This window comes from Palaemon carinicauda, chromosome 28 (genome assembly GCF_036898095.1).
Source record: "Palaemon carinicauda isolate YSFRI2023 chromosome 28, ASM3689809v2, whole genome shotgun sequence".
Classification (NCBI taxonomy): Eukaryota; Metazoa; Arthropoda; class Malacostraca; order Decapoda; family Palaemonidae; genus Palaemon; species Palaemon carinicauda.
Genome location: NC_090752.1, coordinates 9,731,859 through 9,753,134, shown reverse-complemented (window position 1 = coordinate 9,753,134; position 21,276 = coordinate 9,731,859). Strand labels below are relative to the sequence as shown.

Sequence of the window (21,276 nt, the reverse complement as noted above, 5' to 3'; positions counted from 1 at the left end):
CATTATCTAGGAACAGTATCTAACCTTTACTTAAAATAGGGCGACTCCTTCGTATCGTCCCTTAGGCCTACTCTTTACTCATTTTAGCCTAAAGGGTGTATATCTCCGAGAAAGTTAAAAAAGCCAGACTGATTCATTGTTTTGAGTAGGCCTACTTTCCACCAGATCACCAAGATTGGGAAGGTGTTCTTAAAAAGTCCTGGTAGAACAAGGAAATAAAATACCCCAATACTGTGTTATAGTAAATCTGCAAAATAGTTCATAATAATTAATATGAGTCCTTGCCTTTTGCAACTATGAATATACAGAAATATGTGCCCATGCATATCGAAGTTTATCTAAATGACCATACACGTGTTTCCTTAATGTTTTGGATTAGCTTTAATTTTTAATACATTTAATTCCACATTCTTACAAACTATTTAATTGTGTTCTGAATGTTGAATGTAAACATTTAAGTAATGTACAATTATTTCACGTTTTGACTTTACCCTTTTGTCCTTTATCTGTTTTACAATTTTTTTGGAATGAATGTGTCGATTATTTTTACTGGTATATTTTTATAACTAGGCTAAAATATACAGTTCTATTAATTGTAACATTTGTTTGAAATATATCATACGAATAAATTCCTATTCAATTATACTAACTTAATATCCCATTTCTCTGTATTTAAACCTCAATCAAATTCATTTCCTTGGGCTATGAAATCTTGAAGCATGAAAAAGAAACGTGGATGATCCTATTTTCCCAGCGAAGAAGAAGTAAAATACCTGATTTGTCCTATTATTGCCCTTACTAACATTGTTTCTGAGTAAGACATGGTGTTAAATCGTACTGTGTACCTTTATAAATGGACTTTTAACGATAAATAGCAATAAAGTCATTTAAATGCCCCGCCAACACTATTAGTTAAGCCGAGTCACCGGAAATCCAAGATGGCGACTTTGTTGTGATTGTTCTTGAGCAGGTCCTCGTCAGTGCTGCCGTCAAATCTGGGTGTAAAATCTAACCCTCCGGAGTATTTCGCGCTTTTTGGAATTACCCACATTATATCGTGTGAAAAGCATCCCGCTGAAGTGCCTCCGTAGTTGTATTTTAAGGCTATAAGTGGCGGAGGAGGTGAAAGGCCAAAAAGTACGTATAACCTTGTGACGGTTCATTGTTAGTTCGTTTTCTTTTTAGGGATTCTGCTAAGCCCTTTTATCATGTGCATTTAGGTATTTTATCCATTCCTTAATTGTGCTTCTACGTAGAAACTTTAATCTTCCATATTCCCACGTTTCTTTTCGGTATACCCATTTTAGGCTAAGGAAAGTGAATCTTGGCTACGTGGTGTTTTACGAGAAGTAAATAATAATAAATAACAATAATTTTATCAGTTTCATGTTTATTTTAAGGAATCTCTGTATTATTTCCTTTTATTTTTAATATCTAGAATAGTTTACGTTTATTTAGGGCTGGAGAACAATGGATTCAAGCATTGCAGTCTCTCCTTTGTGTAGGATACTTAAAGCCTAATATGGCCCAAGCCTAGGAATGAGACCGACTTGAGTGGGACTTTGCATATTAGGCTAGAGGGTTATTGGATATATATTGAGTAGTAATAGCTATTTACTGGATAACTTTAATTTTGGTAGGGTAGGCTGATTTTTTCTTCATGTTTGGTGGCCATTTAAACATCTTGAGTTAATGTTTGTTGGTTTAACTTTTTTAATTAATTTTTGATTATCTAATTCTAGATCATTAGCTTTGAGTCTCGTCAGATCAGGAGATATTCATATACTAAAGCAACACATCCTAAGTAAACTTAACCCAACTTATTGTTTACATCCTTCTTAATTTTTGCTTTGCTCGGAAACCCCAGTACCACCAATAGCCCTAATCCCTTGCCATTTCTGATACGTTCAACGAAACGTGGAAAAAAGTAAAAATATTGTACATTTTGTGCATTGTGTATATTCTCATTGATAGTTAAGTTACTGTTTGAATAGTATTTCAAGCACATGGAAGAAATGCTTTTGTCCCAAGGTGCTATATGTCTTAAATGAAATAAGCAACTATTTTTTTCCCATTGCGTTTCAATATTTTTATATGATACTGTCTCTTATTTAATACACATTTGACCAAGTGTTAAGAATGTATCTAGTTAGATCTCATGTTCAGTTTGAACTGGTATCTTGGCTTTAACTATCATTTATTATTATTATGATCCAATACTGAATGGATGAAAGGGAACCTCGGTTTAATAAGGAACTGGAGAATTACAACGCCAAACATTCTTATATATATATATATACAGTATATATATATATATATATATATATATATATATATATATATATATATATATATATATCTCGATCACGGTGTGAATGTAGTTCGGTGGGACAGGGTAAGATAAGGATACGGCTCCTAGGTTAGGTAGGAAACATTCGGTTTGGTGATGTTCTTGTGTCTGTAATATGTGGTTTTTCACTCTGTCCCGACAAACTACAAAGGCTCCGCAATATAGAGTAAGTTGTACGTAAATATCGTAAAAAAAGTAAAATTTAGAATGGGAAAAGGCATATTCAGGTATTTTTCGATGAGAAACTAGAAATTTCCTTGTGAAGTTATGGTTTCTTAGATTTTATAAAAATTGACTCTGCTATTCTTATTTCTTTTTCATATGAGCCTCTGTATAATATTGAAAACTTATCCAATGAGAACGAACACTTACAATCCATGTCATAGTGATCTCGTTTGCTGGACTGCAAAGGTTTGGACAAGGCTCTGTTATTTCGGCTTTTAATTCCCTTGTGATCTTGGTAGTGAGGAAAAATGCTTTATGGTTACAAAGGTTTATCTTTTTTAATGCTTTAATCTATATAGTTAGGGTAAATCAGAATTACTTTTTGATAGTGTTGATTTTGTTGCAACTACAAAGACTAGCTTTTAAACTAATCTCATCATTTGTTATGGGAATATATAGCGCAACTTGATGAATGTCATTTATAAATGTGTACGGGGGGGGGGAAAAAATTAGAAATACTTAGATGAAAAATCTATGGCCATACTCATTAATCACCACATATTTTCAAGAATTGATTACTGCAACTCACTGTTCTATGGTTTACCAAATTATCAGCTGAAGAAAATTCAGGGAGTACAAAACAGAGCCGCTAGATTAATAAAAGGACTGCACAATAGGGAAAGAGTTACCCCTGCACTAATTAAATTACACTGGCTGCCGGTAAAAGCGAGAATTGAATACAAGCTACTCTTACTAACGTTTAAGATACTGAACCAAAATGAACCAAAATATCTAAAAGAATGCCTGAATAAACTAGAACTAGAAACAAATGTTAACATAAGACACATGAGTGACAAACATAGACTATCTGAACCAAGAACAAATAGTAAATTTGGTGAAAGGGCTTTTAGCTACTGTGCGCCTAGACATTATAATAAACTGCCAACTGAAATGAAGGACTTAAAGGGAGCAATTGAATTTAAGAAGAAATTAAAGACATTACTTTTCACAAGATCATATGATTTGGAAGATGCTACAATCAAAGAATTGTGTAAGTTATAATGAAAATGTTTCGTTCGATGATTAATATGGACCCGCCCGAGAAGTAGTTCACTCGACTTCAGTGGAGGGTTGGATTTAAACCCAAAACAAGTAAAAACAAATAAGCTTGGCTGACCTTAACCTAATGTATTGTTATAACTGGCTTAAATTAATAAGGTTTGATTGCAAAGAGGAAGGACACAGTAGTAGGACATAATTTAGCTGGATACCTTAGTTACTAGGTACCCTTCTAATTACCTGGATTAAGGTGTACTGTACACTATTTACTGTACTAGGTTAGGTTAGGTCATGATGGGAAACATTTGTTATATCTACCTGGTGATTTGATGCTATGTGCTTGCTCCTATAATTTATTGGCCAGCTGTTACACATATCGTAAAAGTAAGCCCTTCTATTTCTTCTCCTTTTTTCAATATCCTGACTTAGTAAAGGCTATGGTTAGTGATGATTTTCATGCTCGTCGCTTTGGCCTTGCAATTCGGGTGACTGTAGTTGCAGGGTATATATTAATAGAACCTTTAGAAAGTGTACTCTACTTATATTATCTTAACCCTTTTACCCCCAAGCTATTTGGAACTTTCCAACCCTTAACCCCCAGGCATTTTTTTTTTCAAGCACGTTTTGTAGTATATTTCTTTTAAATTGCTCTAACAGCCTTAGTTTTTGTCATAGAGAGGTCAGGTTGGTCTCATTCTTTTGGAAAATGCCTGAAGTTTCTCAGAAAGTTATCAAAAATATGCAAAACAAAATGTAAATAGCAGTTTTTTGCAAGGACGTACCGGTACGTCCATGGGGGTAAAGGGATGAGTTTTGTGAAACGTACCAGTACGTCCTTTTGGGGGTAAAAGAGTTAATTAAGAAAATTTTAAAATTAAGTTGTGTTATGAACATTATTGTATTCAAATCAGTGGTTTTATCACTCATACTTTAAAGGTTATGAATGATTTAAACTTAATCTTCTACAAACTCATGTCTCTTTGTTAAGTCAGTACAATAGTTGCTGTATATGTGGATTTTCCCTTTTTGGAAATTCAGTACTGTACAGTATTTCATACTGTAATTGAATTATTTCTAGAGTGATTTTTGGTCCTAGGGAATCTCTCCTGTAAGGAATTCTAGTACAGTACATATCTAGAAAAAATCATGAAACACCCGACACAAATTCTAGATACAGTCAAACTGCCCATAATTTAGCTTTGTTCTTTATTTTGACGTAAAGTAAATTTGACAATTCTTGCCTCATGCTTATTCATCCCCTCCACTTAGGTCTACTGCATTCATCAACTCCGTTAGATGTATGTGGAGCTTAAGTGGCCTGTTATTGATTGTCCATATCAAGGGAGAGATTACACTTTTTTTTTTTTTTTTTTTTTTTTTTTTTTTTTTTTTTTTTTTTTTTTTTGAGAGAGAGATGAGAGAAACTTCTCTTATATCTAGGTCTGACTTCATTTAGTCTTTATTACGGTTTATACCAATGCTTTTTACGATGTACCTTGCTTTAATTTTCACCTTAAGATGAGCCCTAATGAAAGTAGGTGTGCACAACTCTGTGGTCTTTTTAAAACAGTTTATAGCTATAGTAATTTTTACTGTTATATAGGTTGTGTTTGTAGGCCGTTCCACTTTTGCATCTCTTTATGCATACTGAATGTGTTTTCACAAATCCATGGTTAGTGTGAGTGTCAAATTTTGATAATATTGCATTGCTTAGTTCTTCATCTGGACATTCTGGAAAGCCTAAAAAAAATGCATATGGGTCAGCATTAGTTACCATATAGGAAAATTTACCCCCATTGCATATTTTATGACAGTATTTTTTTATGAATTAGGTCTTTGTTATGGATCCTTTGACCTTAGTTCTGAAATGGATTGCTAAAATGTGCATACCATAGTAGCTTGAGGGGTAAGCTTGCTTAAATTATGTAGTGTAGTGTGATTGAAATATTGCTTACCGTATATTAAAAAAAATCACATGACACTACTATAGGTTTCATAAATTTCAGTTATTTCAGATATGAAGCATAATACTGGTACAGTAAACAATTTTCAGTTTCTACCATACAGAAAGGCTTAAAGTGAAAGGATGGTTTCAATATAGTAGTTAGTTAATTTTACGAGCAATTAGGTATTTTTAAAGTGTCCGATATAGAGATGTTGTATCCTAATAAGATTTATTGGTTGATTTTTAACGTTCGACTGCAGAATTCTGTCTTGAACATGGTGAATTTGAAACTAAGACATGATAGTATTTTTTTTTTCCGACATAAAATTTGAGCATAAAGACTTGGTATCTTAGTATAGGCCGTGCTAACATTTTTTGCCTTTCATATAGAATATCTACAGTTATATGGAAATATAACGTATATGACTTTTGAAGCAAGATTTAATAGTACATGAACCGGGTTATTTGTTTTTTCTTTTTATTTCTTGAAAAGATGATGATGATTTTTGCAGCTTTTCATGTGTGAACTTCATGTTAATTCCCTCCTTTATCTATCTGTACACAGAATGATGTTATGATGGGTGATCGAGTTGTGGACATCAATGTTGCTACAGTGGAGGAATTGGAGACATTGGTGGGCGTTGGCCGAGCAAAGGCTGAGGCCATTGTCACCACTCGCACTGTAAGTAAACATGGGAGTGGCCCTAGTGTCATTTGATGGTGCATTGCCAGGTAGCAGTATGGATAGTTTAAAACATTTTTATTTTTATACATAGGCCATTTCTTATATCAATCTAGGTGAGCTAACTATTACTAATATTTTATCTATTCTTTACACAATTATCTATCAAATGATTTTGTATCCTGCTCCTGGTTAGTTGTTACTAATTTAGGTCTATTAGTACTGTATTATTAGTACTGTATTATTAAGAAACTTGAAAAAATCTTAATGAATGGTAATGTTTTTTTATAATGTTTATATCTTGTGGTGATCTTTGCTATGGGTCTTTGAAATTTATAGTTGCTAAGCAATGTTATAACTTTTAATGTCAACACCTAGTTTTCACATGGTTTTTCATTCCTATTTTGAAATTGCAATAATTGTGCAAAGAGTTACATTGAATTGAGCATTGCTTATGTAGTAGTACTTGAATTCTGAACTGATTTTAATAAATAACATTTGATTTACAGTCTGTAGTAGAGTTCAACAACATTGATGACCTCCTCCTGGTCCCAGGGATTGGCAAGAGCTTATTAGAACAAAACCGAGGTGTATTGGTGTGCAGTGTTCCTGGTGGTGCACCTGTCACCAGGCACAATACATATCGACGCAGCCTTAGGCGGGCATCTCAGGACGTCAGACTCCGTGGAGATTTAGGGAAGATAGAAGACAATTCTGGGGAGGGTTTGGGGAATCTCACCGTTTGTGCCTCAGGTCAGGCTGTGAAGCCTACGCGCATCTGTGCCCGAGAGCTAAGTCTCTCGGAAAGCACGGACTGCGTTGTGGAGCAACCTTGTGTTACGCAGGGTGTCATAATTAAAACCGAACAAAATTCTAAGGACAATGTGAAATTAGATGTAAAAACTGAGAAAAATAGAGTCGATGAGCTAAAGAATAAAGTGGAAGATGACGTAGTCCAGGAAGATGACACAAGTGATTTTTGTGATTGTTGTTTAGAAGACTTGAATGAACAAGATGATGGTGATGAGGATGATTTTATTGATGTACGTTTGTTAGAACACGATGGCAATCAAGACAATGAAGATGAATCTGTGGTTATAATGAATAGTGATGAATTAGTAAATACTGGACCGGTAGTAAAGGTGAACAGTGATTCACATCTATATCATAACAATAGTGCCAGAAGCGATCATACTTGTAGTGGGTCTGTTGTGAGTGGAGGTTTGGGCACTGACACACCTCATGAGGATGTGCCCCCCGAGTTACCTATCAAGATTCAAGCCTTGGCATCTCAGCAGCTCACGGACGGAGAGGATTCAGAAGAAGAAGATTTCGAAGGAGAGGAACTGGATAAGGAGGAAGAAGGCCAAATGGAAGAAGGGGGTGCTGAAGATGATTCGGATGATTACATGACAGTCGATCCCCCCACGTCACCACATACTGATAAAAAACAGGTTGGTGGTCTGTCCTCAGTCGTTTTATAATAAGTGCGACAGTGTTAATCAGTAATTAGTACTGTATGGTATTATCATTTAAGCTTTATATGTTGTGTATAAATAATCAGGAATTTTTATCTTATGAATTTCACTCTGTTTAATAGTCATCCAAGGTGTCAGTATTGGGAGTTATTTAAAAGTTAATCTTTAAAGACAATTACAGTAAGTTGTTAGTTGGAGACAGGGATAGGTCACTTTACAGATGGGAAAAGGATAGCTTAAGTTAAAGCTGTGATCTTTGCAAAGATCTGTTACATTCACTGTTGTGAGCTTGGCTGGCTTATTTTTCCTTATTGCACTTCTCATTCGTTTTCATTTTCTATTTAGCTACAACTAAATACTCTTAATACTGGATTGTATAATAGAAATAAGATTCTAAGTAATTACTGCTGTTATTTTGAGCATTGAGATTTAAAAGTGGGTTTGTTTCACAAGACTTCAATCCTTTCAAGATGTTGGTTTTATGATTTAGAGGAGTAAGATGTTATATGATTCCTAAATGCACTTTGGTCCAGCACCTAATACAAACAATTTTGCTCTTTACAGTAGATATTATTTCAGTGAAAGCAGAAACTGGCTCAAAGACTTATAGCATGGTATAACTACTCTCCGCTAGCTAGCAGGGGTAGACCATCTACCCGGTCACACATGCACCGGTGAAATTACGTCACTTTTTATTTTGGCTCGGGAGAGACTAGATGGTTTGGGTCATCAGTCGCACTCACTGGCGACCGTCGCTTTAGTGACACACCCCACTCTATCCGTTTGCCCTACTTCTGTAGTAAGCGAGAGTGAGTTTGTAAAGCGTACGTCCCTTGAATGAAAGCGATCATCTCTAAGGGACACGACAGGTCTTTTGGTTGTGCTCTTCCTTTCCTTGTTACACTAGAGAAGGGAAGGAAGCACTCACTCAAGCACTCCAACGGATGTCCTTTGTTTACGAAGGGCGCTCCTTAGTTTGCAGAACGGTTGATGGCAGTTCAGCAGGTGGGTCGTCTCCGGACTGACCCAAATACCTTATGTTGTAACCCTCCTCCGGGTACCCCATGCATTTCTTTCGAGCTATCAAAATCCTCTTGGAGGAGTGAGCCTCCTTTATACCCCAGGTGCAGTAGCACTACTACAAAGCAGGCACCTTGTCCACCTTCCCCATGTTCTATGTCCTTGGAGGATACCTCATAAGAAAGGGGGGGGTTTCACCTGTCACAACACATGACCCATGAGCTGTTCTAATACCTATCAGTAGTGCCACACAAGTTTTCCTGGATTTTATCTGTGTTGCTGGCTCTTAATCTCTTCCAACAACTCCCTTCTTGTAACACCGTAGTTGTTGTTGTTGTTTTTTTTTTTTAAGCACAATAGTGTAGTATACCCTGACAAAGGTATTCTTGGCATGCCATAGAGCCATAGAACATCTGGGCAAAGATATTCTTTTCGCGAGTGCTGTCCGTTTAGCCATTAGAAGATGGAATTATATGTGAGACCACTCGACTCGCCTCTGCGACCCGATTCTGTGCGCTCAAGGAAACTTCTTAGCAGTCATTCTGACCAGGTGGATTTAGATATTTGGCTTCAAGGGACCTTCCTCTCCCTTTCTGACCCTGGCACGAGTTGTGGACGAGAGGTCAGTCCAAGATCTCATGCCCGGAAGTTTCTGAAGTACTGTTAACTAGTATGGGGTAACCAGGCACCTCTTTTAGAGGCCCTCCGCCATTAGGGGAATGCCCATGCGTTTCTCCCCCTTCTGTTTGACTAGGAGACTCATTTTAGAAGGGCATTGACAGAGATTGGTCGATTACTAATAGCTCCGCAGTGGTAGCAGGTAGAATAGCACATTGACCCTTTATTCCTGCTTATAGAGATACTGTAGCTGCATTGAGAAAACTGTTCTCTCCTTTTCCTATCTGCTCATACAACCTCACTCGGGTTCACTACGATCAGTCGTGTCCCTACGACACTTCACCTGGAGGGTATTCAACATTACCTCCCTGAGAGAGGCTTTTGTCTGTATTAAGCTCGTGCAAAGTACAGAATCACACCCCAGGTCAGAAATCAGCCAGTTGATTCAGGACTTCCACCCACTGAATGGTGTCTCCCCACTGTATTGAACGGAATGGTTTCTATTAGGTGCTGGAACAAATGACAAATTCAGAAATAATTAGTATTTTTCCAACTATACAAACATTGAGCTCTTTGCACACACCTGTCCCTCCATCACCTAGTTCCCCCTAAATGTCCTACCTGCAATAAAAAAAGTGACGTCATCTCACCAGTGCGTGCTAGTTAGTGGAGGGTAGTTATACTTTGCTAAAAAGTCTTTTGACTAGTTTCAGGATTTTTCTGAAATAATATCCACTTTATAGAGCTCAAGGTTTCTATAGTCGGATACAATACAATTTCTTCTTCTTCTTCTTCAACTGGCCATCCAAGGTTTTCTTTCTTAAAAGCACTGTTTTATTATTTTGAAGTGCAGTTCACCCAACAAATAACAGGTTTAAAAGGTTTCAACTTTCAGGTAGCCTTTGATGTTTATGTAAGCCTAATAGTAAACTATAGGCCTAATCCTTGACTGACCCAAATAATTCAGATTTTGTTATATCATACAGTACTGTATTACTTCATTGTATCTGCAGAGTTCTCAAGTTACACCTAGGCACTGACTAGCTCCTGCTCCCTTTGTTGTGCTGTATGGTCTTATATAACAAATCCATATTGAAGTCTAGACAACAAATGTTGCCGGTACCTCAATGTGAAATACAGTGTTATGAAGCTTAACTTTTTGCACTGCATACTCATGGCCTTTTATTATTCAGCTGTAGAAGTATCTCTCAATACAGTAATAGGCATTGCTATATTGTATGTACTACTATGGTTTTTATGAACAAACTTTCATCATAGTTTGGTTGTTTTGTTTGTTGTAGTGGTGTTTTAGTATTTTAATTGATCCTCATATATTTTTATAGTGTTTCTCTTAATGTTAATATACATTATACAGTACTTTGGTCATAAATGGGTTAAAATCTTATTCAGTATCAAGTAAAGGAGAGAGCTCATTCTTTTATATCTTTGAAAATCATGATGGCAAAAGTTTTCTATGCTACCTATAGTTTCATGACCAATTTTTAGTAAGTTTCTGTAAATGTTAAAAATAGGCTTCCCTGTTTGACTTGAGGTAGAAGAAAGTAATGTATCCATATAAAGTACAAACCCTCAGTTGTAAAGACCGATTATTTTGGTATGAAAAATCGGGCAATGGGAAGGCAATGTTTCGTATCTAGAATATAGGATACAGTGTATTTTCAAAAACTTATATTTTATGATGCATCTCTTGTAACATCTTGTAGGTTAAACATCAAGTTGGAGAATTTTACTTGTCACCAGAATATTTATAACTTAGAAAGATTTAGGTCCATTTGTTCCAACACCAATAAAACCCTCGCTGTTTATAGGGATTACCTTTCGGCGATGCTGGAAGACTAGCCATAATACTTTTTAGCAAGGAAAATCTCCTCTCGGTCTCAGCTGTGAAAGGCTACCGCTCTGCCTTGACCCTCGCCTATAGACTAAAAGGAGTTAACATTTCCTCTTTGTTGGAGTTCTCTCCTCTTATGGAGTTTCGAGCTTACCTGTCCTCAGTTGCAAGTTAGAACACCTTCTTGGAACATTATGCAAGGCATCAGATCTTTACCTGACCTTGAAGATGGTTTTCCTGCTAACATTGACTTCAGCCAAGAGAGTCGGCGAACTCCATGGTCTTTCCTATCATGTCTCCCATTCAAGGGGATGGGGAGAGGTAATGCTCGGCTTCGTCCTTGAGTTTGTCACCAAGACTTGAAATCCGGGAGTAGCCGATCCTAGATTCAGACCCTTCTGCATTGGGAGTCTTCGTAATGTAACCGATGATCCAGATCAACTGCTACTTTGTTCAGTGAGGAGTTTGAGGTATTACCTCAACAGAACTACAGGAGCTCGCCCCCAAGTGTCAGCACTTTGTCAACACGGGAAGGTCAAGAGGAGGATCACCAAAAACACTATCTCTGCTTGGATTCACAAGGTCATAGACAAGACGACCCAGAGCTCATGATGTTAGGGGCATAGGTACGTCCCTATTGTTCAAGAAAAACTACTGACACAGGTCCTACAAGCGAGTGTGTAGAGGCATCAGACGACCTTCACTGACCATCACCTGCAAGACGTGACCCACAGGAACATGGAGGCTTTCTCCATTGGCTCTGTGGTGGCAGCACAACTAGAAGCTTAAACACCTCAGGCTCCTTGATGGACAAATAGTAGATGGTGGAGGGCAGAGCCTATCCGGGATTAAGTCTGTGATGAATGTTAAGAATAACTGGTTCTTTCTGTCTTTCATCTTCCCCTCTCAGGAAACAGCACCCATTGTCCTCTGCAAGCTGGCCTCCTCTTTCTGCAGGTAAAACCATTCCCCTTGTGTAACACGGTATACCCCCAGGCAAGGTGGGATTGGGTAACGTCTATGGTTGATTCAAAGATTCCTACATTTCTGAGAATTCTTACCTAAACTAATCATTAGTATCACACAATCACAGATTGCTCAGGCCGCTAAAGTGTGCTATTGCATGTAGAGTTTAGCAAAGTTTTCTCCCTCATGTGTGGAGTACATACTGGAAAAATCCCTGTTCAAAAGCCAGCCAGTTGGTTAGGACTTCCACCCACCTTGGGAGTGAATCTTCTCTAGTGAAGAGCGAAAGTGTTTGTATTTTGTGTTCAAACAAATGGAAATTTAAATTAAGTTGTATTTTTCCTAACTATACAAACCTTGAGATCTCTATACAAGTTTAGTCTGCCATCACCTATTCCCCCCTGCATGTCCTGCCTGCAATCAAAAAGTGATGAGACAACACCGGTTTGTGTGTGAGAGTGGGGTAACTGGTACTATCCCCCTTCCACCTCGCTAACTAGAGGTGGGTTAGTTGAACCTCGCAAAAAGTCTTATGGCTAGTCTTCCAGCTTCCCCGAATGTATATATTTTTAAGGTAGTAGGTTGGTCAGGGCACCAGCCACCCATTGAGATACTACCGCTAGAGAATTATGGGGGCCTTTGGCTGGCCAGACAGTACTACCTTGGATCCTTCTCTCTAGTTACGGTTCACTTTCCTTTTGCCTACATATGCACCGAGTAGTCTGGCATATTGTTTTTAAAGATTCTGCTCTGTCCTCATACACCTGACAACACTGAGATTACCAAACAATTCTCCTTCACTAAGGGGTTAACTTATGCACTTTTAATTGTTCAGTGGCACTACTTTCCTCTTGGTAAGGGTGGAAAAGACTCTTTAGCTATGGTAAGCAGCTCTTCTAGGAGAAGGACTCTCCAAAATCAAACCATTGTTCTCTAGTCTTGGGTAGTACCATAGCCTTTGTACCATGGTCTTTCACTGTCGGGTTAGAGTTCTCTTGCTTGAGGGTACGCTCGTGCACGCTGTTCTATCTAATTTCTCTTCCTCTTGTTTTGTTAAAAGTTTTTATAGTTTATATAGGAGATATTTACCCTGTATTTTAACGTTATTCTAAAATATTTATTTTTTCCGTGTTTCCTTTTCTCACTGGGCTATCTTGCTCTTGTTTTGTTAGTTTTTATAGTTTATATAGGAGATATTTACCCTGTATTTTAACGTTATTCTAAAATATTTATTTTTTCCTTGTTTCCTTCTCTCACTGGGCTATTTTCCATGTTGGAGCCCCTGGGCTTATAGCATTCTGTTTTTCTAACGAGGATTGTAGTTTAGCAAATGATATTAATAATAATAATAACAAAGAGCTCAAGATTTGTATCGTTAGGAAAAATACAAATTAATTTAAATTGTCATTTTCCTTTGCATTTGTCATTAATTGAGGTACAATATATGAACTTTAAAATAACAGTACAGTATATGTTTTTTATTTATTCCAGATCAAAAGGAAGTCTGAAGTGTGTTCAGACACTAAGGGAGTGTGCCCGGTGAAAAAATCATGTAAAGCAGTTGAAAGTGGGTAAGTATAAATGGGTGAATTAACCCTTTTACCCCCAGGCTATTTGGAAATTTCTAACCCTTAACCCCCAGGGGGTTATTTTTTTCCCAGCACATTTTGCAGTATATTTTTTTTATTTTGCTCTAACAGTCTTAATTTTTGTCTTAGAGAGGTCAGGTTGGTCTCATTCTTTTGGAAAATGCCTGAATTTTCTCAGAAAATTATCAAAAATATGGAAAAAAAAAATTTTATAGCATTTTTTTGCAAGGACGTACCGGTACGTCCATGGTGGTAAAGGGATGGCTTTTGTGAAACGTACCAGTACGTCCTTTGGGGGTAAAAGGGTTAAGGAGCAGTATATGTTTTACAATTCCCTTTGTTATTTTTATCAAACTTTTTTTTAAATGATAAATTCTAAGAAATTCTCTTTTACAATAACTTGAAATTTATTTTCTGGTTGGAAAGCATTGGTTTGCAGCCTTCTTTTTCCCTCATTTTTTTTTACTTTTGTTTGTGGATAGAAGGATAGATTTAAGAAATATTTATCTCTCATTAACTTCAGATTTATTTTCAGAGGGGAAAGCAGCCGAAGAAAAGTTTGCGGGTTGGCAGCACATAAGGTATCTCCACCTCCTGCTGGGCTCAAGTCCTGGCTAGCAAAATATCAAACATGGTCGCCGGCACAAAAGCTCCATGCGTTAGATTCATTAATTGATGTCTGTGATTTAAATCAAGTAAGTAGCAATAGAAGTTTATATTTTTGACATGAAATGAAATGTCTCCACATTCTTTATATTGTAATCTTTAGTCATTTTGTTATTTACAGTACTGTGTGTAATCTTTTCAATCTGTTCAACTCTAAAGTATCTGTCTATACATCGTGACCTACAAATTACTTTTCTATTTTAGGTCAGGCACATCCACCAGATTATTCTACCCCAGTTCCAGCGAGATTTCATCTCGCTTCTACCAAAGGAACTAGCGCTGTATGTGCTAGGCTTCTTGCCTCCAAAGGACCTATTAAGGGCAGCTCAAACATGTAAATATTGGAATATATTAGCCGCTGATAATCTCCTATGGAGAGAAAAATGCCGAGAGGCGGGTATTGATGATCATATGATTATCATGGATCGTAGACGGAGGAAAGGCACTAGTGTCAGCCATGTATCTCCATTCAAGGTTAGTCTAGTTTTCAACTTGATTTAGATTTTATATGGGTACTGTTATGATGTAAAAAGTTTTATTTTATTGGTTTTAAAAATATTTATCTGAATACAAAAAAGTATTATAAAAATATTTAATGTGGATGGTTTAGTATTTATATTTACAGTACTGTTGTTTTCTTATTAAAAGTAAGCCTGCCTTTCTGTTCCCCAATTATACAAAGGCTCTTACATCAGTACATTGCATTGTAGTTGTAATGCAAAATATTCCTAAATCTTTTAGATTTGTCATCATATCATAACAACACCATATCTGTAAATGTTGATCCGATCCTTTTGTTGAATTTTTTTGTTATAAGATAGAAAATATGTCCACCCAACTGTTATCATTTTACTGGCAGAAATATGCTTATTCTGAAGTATATTTATAGTTGTATGATACAAATTTAAAGCAGGAAAAAATTATCATTAGCTACCAGGTCATGCATTATTGTAATAGACAACAAAATAACCTGAGGACCAAGTAGAATAGAGTAGATGTAAACCAAACGCCATTAAGAATTCCATTGCCTGAGAAACTTCATGGGAATCGTGTCAAAATTTTCCTTATTTTATTTAACTATGATATAATTACTTGGTAGAAGCTTTGAATGTTTTTTTATATTTGAAATGTTTTTGCAACATTTTAATATATTGCTAACGATGTAATTAGTCTTATTCTATTTTCATAAAGAAAGCATAATATCAGGCCAACCAATTAGTAATTAGATCAGGGAGGTTATTTTACCAATACATATGTGTTACAGGAATAAAACCAATTTGATGATACAATAAAATTAATGCTAATTATATCTTAAGTATATATTAGTTTCCATAATACACCAATGCACATGGTGTAATAAGTCATCAGATTTAGTTATCCATAGTTTGCCATATATTGAATTTGTATGTATATTAGAGACAGTAATCTTTAGTCTACTGAATGGCTAAATGATTATTTGGCACACAAGGCTAGCGTTAACCGGTCCTTCATGGGTTTATGGCCCGGTAGTCTCTTCTCCTCTGCCATGATGAATGTCCTTCTGGGCAACTTCTTCCAGAAAAGGCCAGTTTCATCGCAGTTGAACACTTGTTGAGGATGTTTCCTTGTTCTGCAATAACTGAGGCAAAGGTTTTGACGTAGTCCGCCGCGGCCTTCGAGTCGGAACTTGATGCTTCCCCATGCCTCACAACCAAGTGTATCCCAGTCTATTTTTTTAAATTATCTAACCACCCACGATTGGGGTTTCCGTTGGCGTCGAGGTCTCCCCTCTCTCAGCTGCTTGCTTTCCTTTCAAGTCATCGTAGATTCTGCTGGCCTTTTCACAGATGATTGTCTCGGTCATGCTATCTCCCGCCAACTGTTTTTCCTTTATCCATATTAAAAGAAGCCTCTCCATCTCGTCATGAATATCACTGCGTAGCTTGGTGCTGTTTATAGCATCCTTCTACTTGAGGATGGTACGCTTTTACTTTTCACTACCCTTGTTTGCACTCGCTTGCTTTGGACCCATTGCTTATTCACTTAATTCTGTACTGATTAATGCAAAAAACACGTAGAAATGCAAACACTACCGCCGATGCTCGGATGTAACTTTGCGCGACGGAGATCCAACGAGAAAGAGCGAGCGATGCTGTCCTGGTGAATAGCCTCTCGCACACTCGGCCACCTAGCGGCCTCATAGGGAACCGTCTCGTATCCTCTTATGTTGAGACACTCTTATGTCGAGTTATTACTGTATATGTAACTTCTGGCTACTGCCTTGTCCCAGCTTTTCAAGTCCACGATATCAGTAAAAGAGGTACCTGTGATTGTTATCGCTTTTCCAGATTACAAGATCTTCCTTTCATGAGTGTTGAGGTCTCCTTGTAGTCGTGTTTTGTCTTCAGGAATATTCTGATTACATTCTTCCTTTAAGACAAGATTCCTTGCGTTTCATGTCCCTTAGTATCGACCAAGTGGCAGTATCAGGAACATCGTCAAAATTATACGATTGTAAACTGCTTGATCGGGAATCACGTAATAGGGAACAACAAAATCGGAAACCAGATGATCAGAGTTTATGCTCGTTCTTCAGTTGATCGTTTCTTTCAAGTCACTAAGGAACTACTGTACACTTGTCTCCTGTCGTCTGTTTCTTTTTAACGCTCATGGTCCAGAGATCTTGGAACTCGCTGAGACTGTTCTACCACTTAGGTCTTCTCATACTGAGTCTGGTCCAGGATATGAGATCTACCCATACTCATTTGTATGGTAAGGATTGTTACTGGTGACTTCTTATATCCTATCATAGCATGCATAAAAGCACCAAGAAACCACATTATGCTAGCATGATTTTTGGCATGGATCCTTTCTAACCAAAGACAGGCATTCGCATGAAGCTGTTACATGCCATATGGTGCTACGCTCTCCTGTTTGTTTTCTAAAGGCTAAAGCACTTGGTGTCCCTTAGCTTCTGAAAGCATAAGATCCAGAAGCAGTTTAATTATTGAAGATGACTATCTAACGCTCATTCCCCCCTTACTCCTCTCGGGATTGCCCGATCCGTTGGTGGATCAGCCGGAAAATGGCCTATGGGATAATCTTCAATTGATATTGAGAGAATCACTGACCGTACAACACCCTGTTTTAATCCATTACCTACATACGCAGAGGTCCTCAAAACTTAAGGTAGGATTACTAATGTCTTTACACTTATTCATGTGTTGACGAGTAGGCTAGTTTCACTGTCACAGAAGCTATTTCCTCACGGGTGGCTCCTCAGCAGTCCATCTAGCAGTTCTTGAAGAGTTACTAGTCAGCAACAGCATTCCCTTTTCCCTCTGGTTTGTTGCGGTAAAATTGTGGTACGATCTACGCTACAGTTCTCTGGTCTCGGCAAGATGATCCTCAATGCTGGACCTCCTCTCCTCCATTGAATCTGCAGAACACAAACAAATCTGGGAAGGGAAGGGATGGCGCGCTCACTTGATTATCTTTCCGTCTTGGGGATGATATCCCAGAGGATCTAGAACCTGGTGTTCTTGATAGAGTTCTCATTCATTTTGGCCCTAGAAGTTATTAAATGGGATCATGTGAATTGTCTTCCCATTCAGTAATGGCATTATGATTTCTTATGCATCAATGAAAGGAATAAAGGAAAGATTCTAGAATGCAGTTTCTTTCTGGTGTCCTAAAATAATCAAATGTCATTTCCCTGTAGGCCAGGAGACTATAGAACCGTCCTGGATTTATGCTCACGAAGATATTGGATCTTCCCCTTCCTCAGGGAGAACTTGTCAGGGGCTCAATTATTAAAGACGTGAGTAGGGTGATGACAGAACCTTCTGTGCCCATTACCTTGGGAAGTATACCCTCTGATCCCTGATTGCTGGTATCCTTGCCCTAGTGTTAATTGTGTATCCGAACGTGTAGATAGCTCCTTCACGGAACAATAAACATTTCGGTCGCGATGTAAGTCTAAAATTAAAGGTAAGATTGACTGGCACCACTTCTTCTTTCTTCGCCTATCTTCTAGGAGCAGTTGCTCCGTTATTTACTCGATTGAATGCTGGACGTAGGGGATCCACATAATTGAGCAACTTTTTTTTCAAATAAATTTTCCCTATAAGTTTCTCCTCCATCCTTATAAATGAGTGGGAGGATTGCCAAATGTAATAACCTTACATTCTGTAAACGAATCCTCCACATGGATATAGGTTTTCCTTGACCGTCTACCAGGAACTGATAGTGACTGCCTAGTACCTGCCGCATCTTTATGCTTTAAGTTTATAGGAGGATGACACGAGCCATCACTTTCAATTCTGTACAGGGCTAAAGTGCTTTGACATTTCCCAGGATAGTGAACCAGTCAGTCATCTCCTATTGGGAATTCTCAGAAGAAAGAGGGCATGTGGGAGCCCATTCGTGATGAAGGATTAAGTGCCAAGAGACTCAAGTACTAGAGGGAGCTACGTACTGAAAGAATTCATTATTGGGTATGATCCAGTACATTTTGCTGCTCCTGGTACATACTGTTTCTCTTAGTACATAGCCAGTTGTCTTATTGAAGGACAAACATTTGTATTTTTGTTAGAACAAATCAAATTGAATATCATTTACTGCTTGTCACCCAAAGTGGGTACTCTGTGTTCTGGTTTCCACTAGCCAGTAACTACCAACACCTAATTATAGATTATAACAGCTGATATCCAGTCATGCTGATAACATATTTGTATTAACGGACTCTGGTATGTATAGTTAAGAAAAATACAAATTATAAAATTTGTTTATGTAAGGAGAATTGGTTTATGCTATTAGGTAAAGTGACATTGAATTCTGCATGAGATAGGCATGTACAGTGGCTATATATTTTTTAATCATTATATAAGCAAATTATATAAACTTCCAGAGAAGTAATGCAAACCTATGAAACTGAGTCACAGTGAGGGCAAAAAATTATTTACGAAGACAGAAGAGAGCACTATCACAGTACAGTCTATAATGCAAAATTACTTTGAGGTTATAGATGTTTAGTCATAAATGAGTGAAGTAGAAAACTGCAATGGTTAAATAAAGTTCTATTACAGAACATGGAATCAGAAGTCTTTTTAACAAATGTTGTGATGATGCAGTACGCTCAAAGTCAATAAGTACGCAGGCAAAGGATTGCTCACTCACAAGTTACTTTTCATTTACAGGCTGCATTCATGAGACAGCACAGAATAGAGATGAACTGGCGATTAACTCCTCTACGTCCACCTCGGGTGCTGAAGGGCCATGATGATCATGTCATCACATGTCTCCAATTTTCTGGTAATACCATAGTGTCAGGTTCTGACGATAACACGCTTAAGGTGTGGAATGCCACATCAGGGAAGGTAAGATACAGAGTTTTCCTTGTTTTAGTGGGTGTGTCATGTTTTGTGGATGGTCATAACTGTTTGTATATGTGTTTGATTTGCTTTTATCTTTTTTTTTTTTTTTTTTTTTTTTTTTTTTTTTTTTTTTTTTTTTTTTTTTTTTTTTTTTTTGAGCATAAAGTTTTAGAACTAATAACTACTTTTCATCTAGCTTCATATGCATTAAGGTTTTATCATCCCCAGATTTAAGAATACCAATCTAAAAGTACTTACAAAGTTTGGTAAGTTTAGAATAAGGATGTTTAGAACATTAGAATATTTTCAGAAGACTAGTTGTTCATAATGAGAATGTTCATAGAATGAGACAGAGTATAAGAAGACCTGTGAGATCCATTTTGGCTTTTCATGAAATTCAATAAAGTATCACCACTGCAATCAGTGGTGCCTAAGTTAGCCAAGGATTAAAAAAAAATTAGACTGTGTTATTAGTGATTGTGTATGAAAAAAAAAGTGTTTTGTTATGAAAACATAATTTCATTTTATTTCCCAAGATTATACTTTCTAATATTATGAAAACTTTATTGGTTGAATTCTTATAAGCAAGTTTTCACTTCATTTATAAATTTATACTTGTGTTTTCAGTGCATGAGAACTTTAACTGGTCACACGGGTGGTGTTTGGTCGTCTCAGATGTCGGATAACCTCATAGTTAGTGGGAGCACTGACCGAATGCTTCGAGTTTGGAATGCAGAGACGGGTGATTGTATTCATACATTATATGGTCACACTTCAACTGTCAGGTGTTTGCACTTACATGGAAGCAAGTAAGTAAAGTTTTTCTTATTTTCAAATGGCTTGATGTGACAGTCATCCCATTTTATTGGTGGTGCCTACTGCATGTACTTGGGCACTGTATTATTATTATTGTTGTTATAAATTATTGTAATCATTTCATTGAATCACGATTTTAAAGATTCAGGTCTTTGGAAACCCCTCAACAAATGCAAGTTTTTTCCCACTTATTATACGAAGCTGTAGGCATTAATCGAAATTATGATGCTGATAAAACAGGCAAAGCTACAATTAGTATGAATAGATCAACAATACTTGATGCTGTCAGAGATTTATTACTATATTTAAAATCCATCATAATAAATAACTGACTGACATTCAAGACAATGAATCTTACAACAATAAGTTGAAACAGTTCATACTAATAATTTGTATTTGATGTTTTTTTTTTAAATTTGAATAACACAATGAAGTAATATCCCACATTCAGATTTGCCGCACCCTTATGATCCATTGTTAATGAATAACCCACAAGATGCAACCCTAGAATACAAATAATAAAAACTATTCTTTTGTGATTATCTAGGTTTCAGCCAATAACATATCCGAATGTTATACATGGTTGGTAATTAAAAACAAATTCTTTGGGATAGCCATGCAAAATTATAGATGTTAGCTTAGTGGTCTGTTTGAACTGTTTTATATATTAGTAATACTTATAAAGTGTGTTAAGGTGAGACTGAAGAAAGGATGGA

The 21,276-nt window shown here is 37.0% G+C and overlaps 1 protein-coding gene across 1 annotated transcript in view; it reads left to right on the top strand.

The window, feature by feature from the left end:
• Nucleotides 1-923: 923 nt before the first annotated feature.
• The window catches only part of LOC137621455 (F-box/WD repeat-containing protein 7-like), a 38,809-nt gene continuing 18,456 nt past the window's right edge, over nucleotides 924-21,276 (top strand). The window contains exons 1-8 of the mRNA XM_068351774.1: nucleotides 924-1,137; nucleotides 6,085-6,201; nucleotides 6,711-7,655; nucleotides 13,627-13,706; nucleotides 14,260-14,419; nucleotides 14,595-14,864; nucleotides 19,568-19,747; nucleotides 20,372-20,553. Coding sequence (XP_068207875.1) covers nucleotides 6,094-6,201; nucleotides 6,711-7,655; nucleotides 13,627-13,706; nucleotides 14,260-14,419; nucleotides 14,595-14,864; nucleotides 19,568-19,747; nucleotides 20,372-20,553 — 1,925 coding nt within the window. The 5' untranslated portion in view covers nucleotides 924-1,137; nucleotides 6,085-6,093. The remainder of the gene's footprint in view (nucleotides 1,138-6,084; nucleotides 6,202-6,710; nucleotides 7,656-13,626; nucleotides 13,707-14,259; nucleotides 14,420-14,594; nucleotides 14,865-19,567; nucleotides 19,748-20,371; nucleotides 20,554-21,276) is intronic.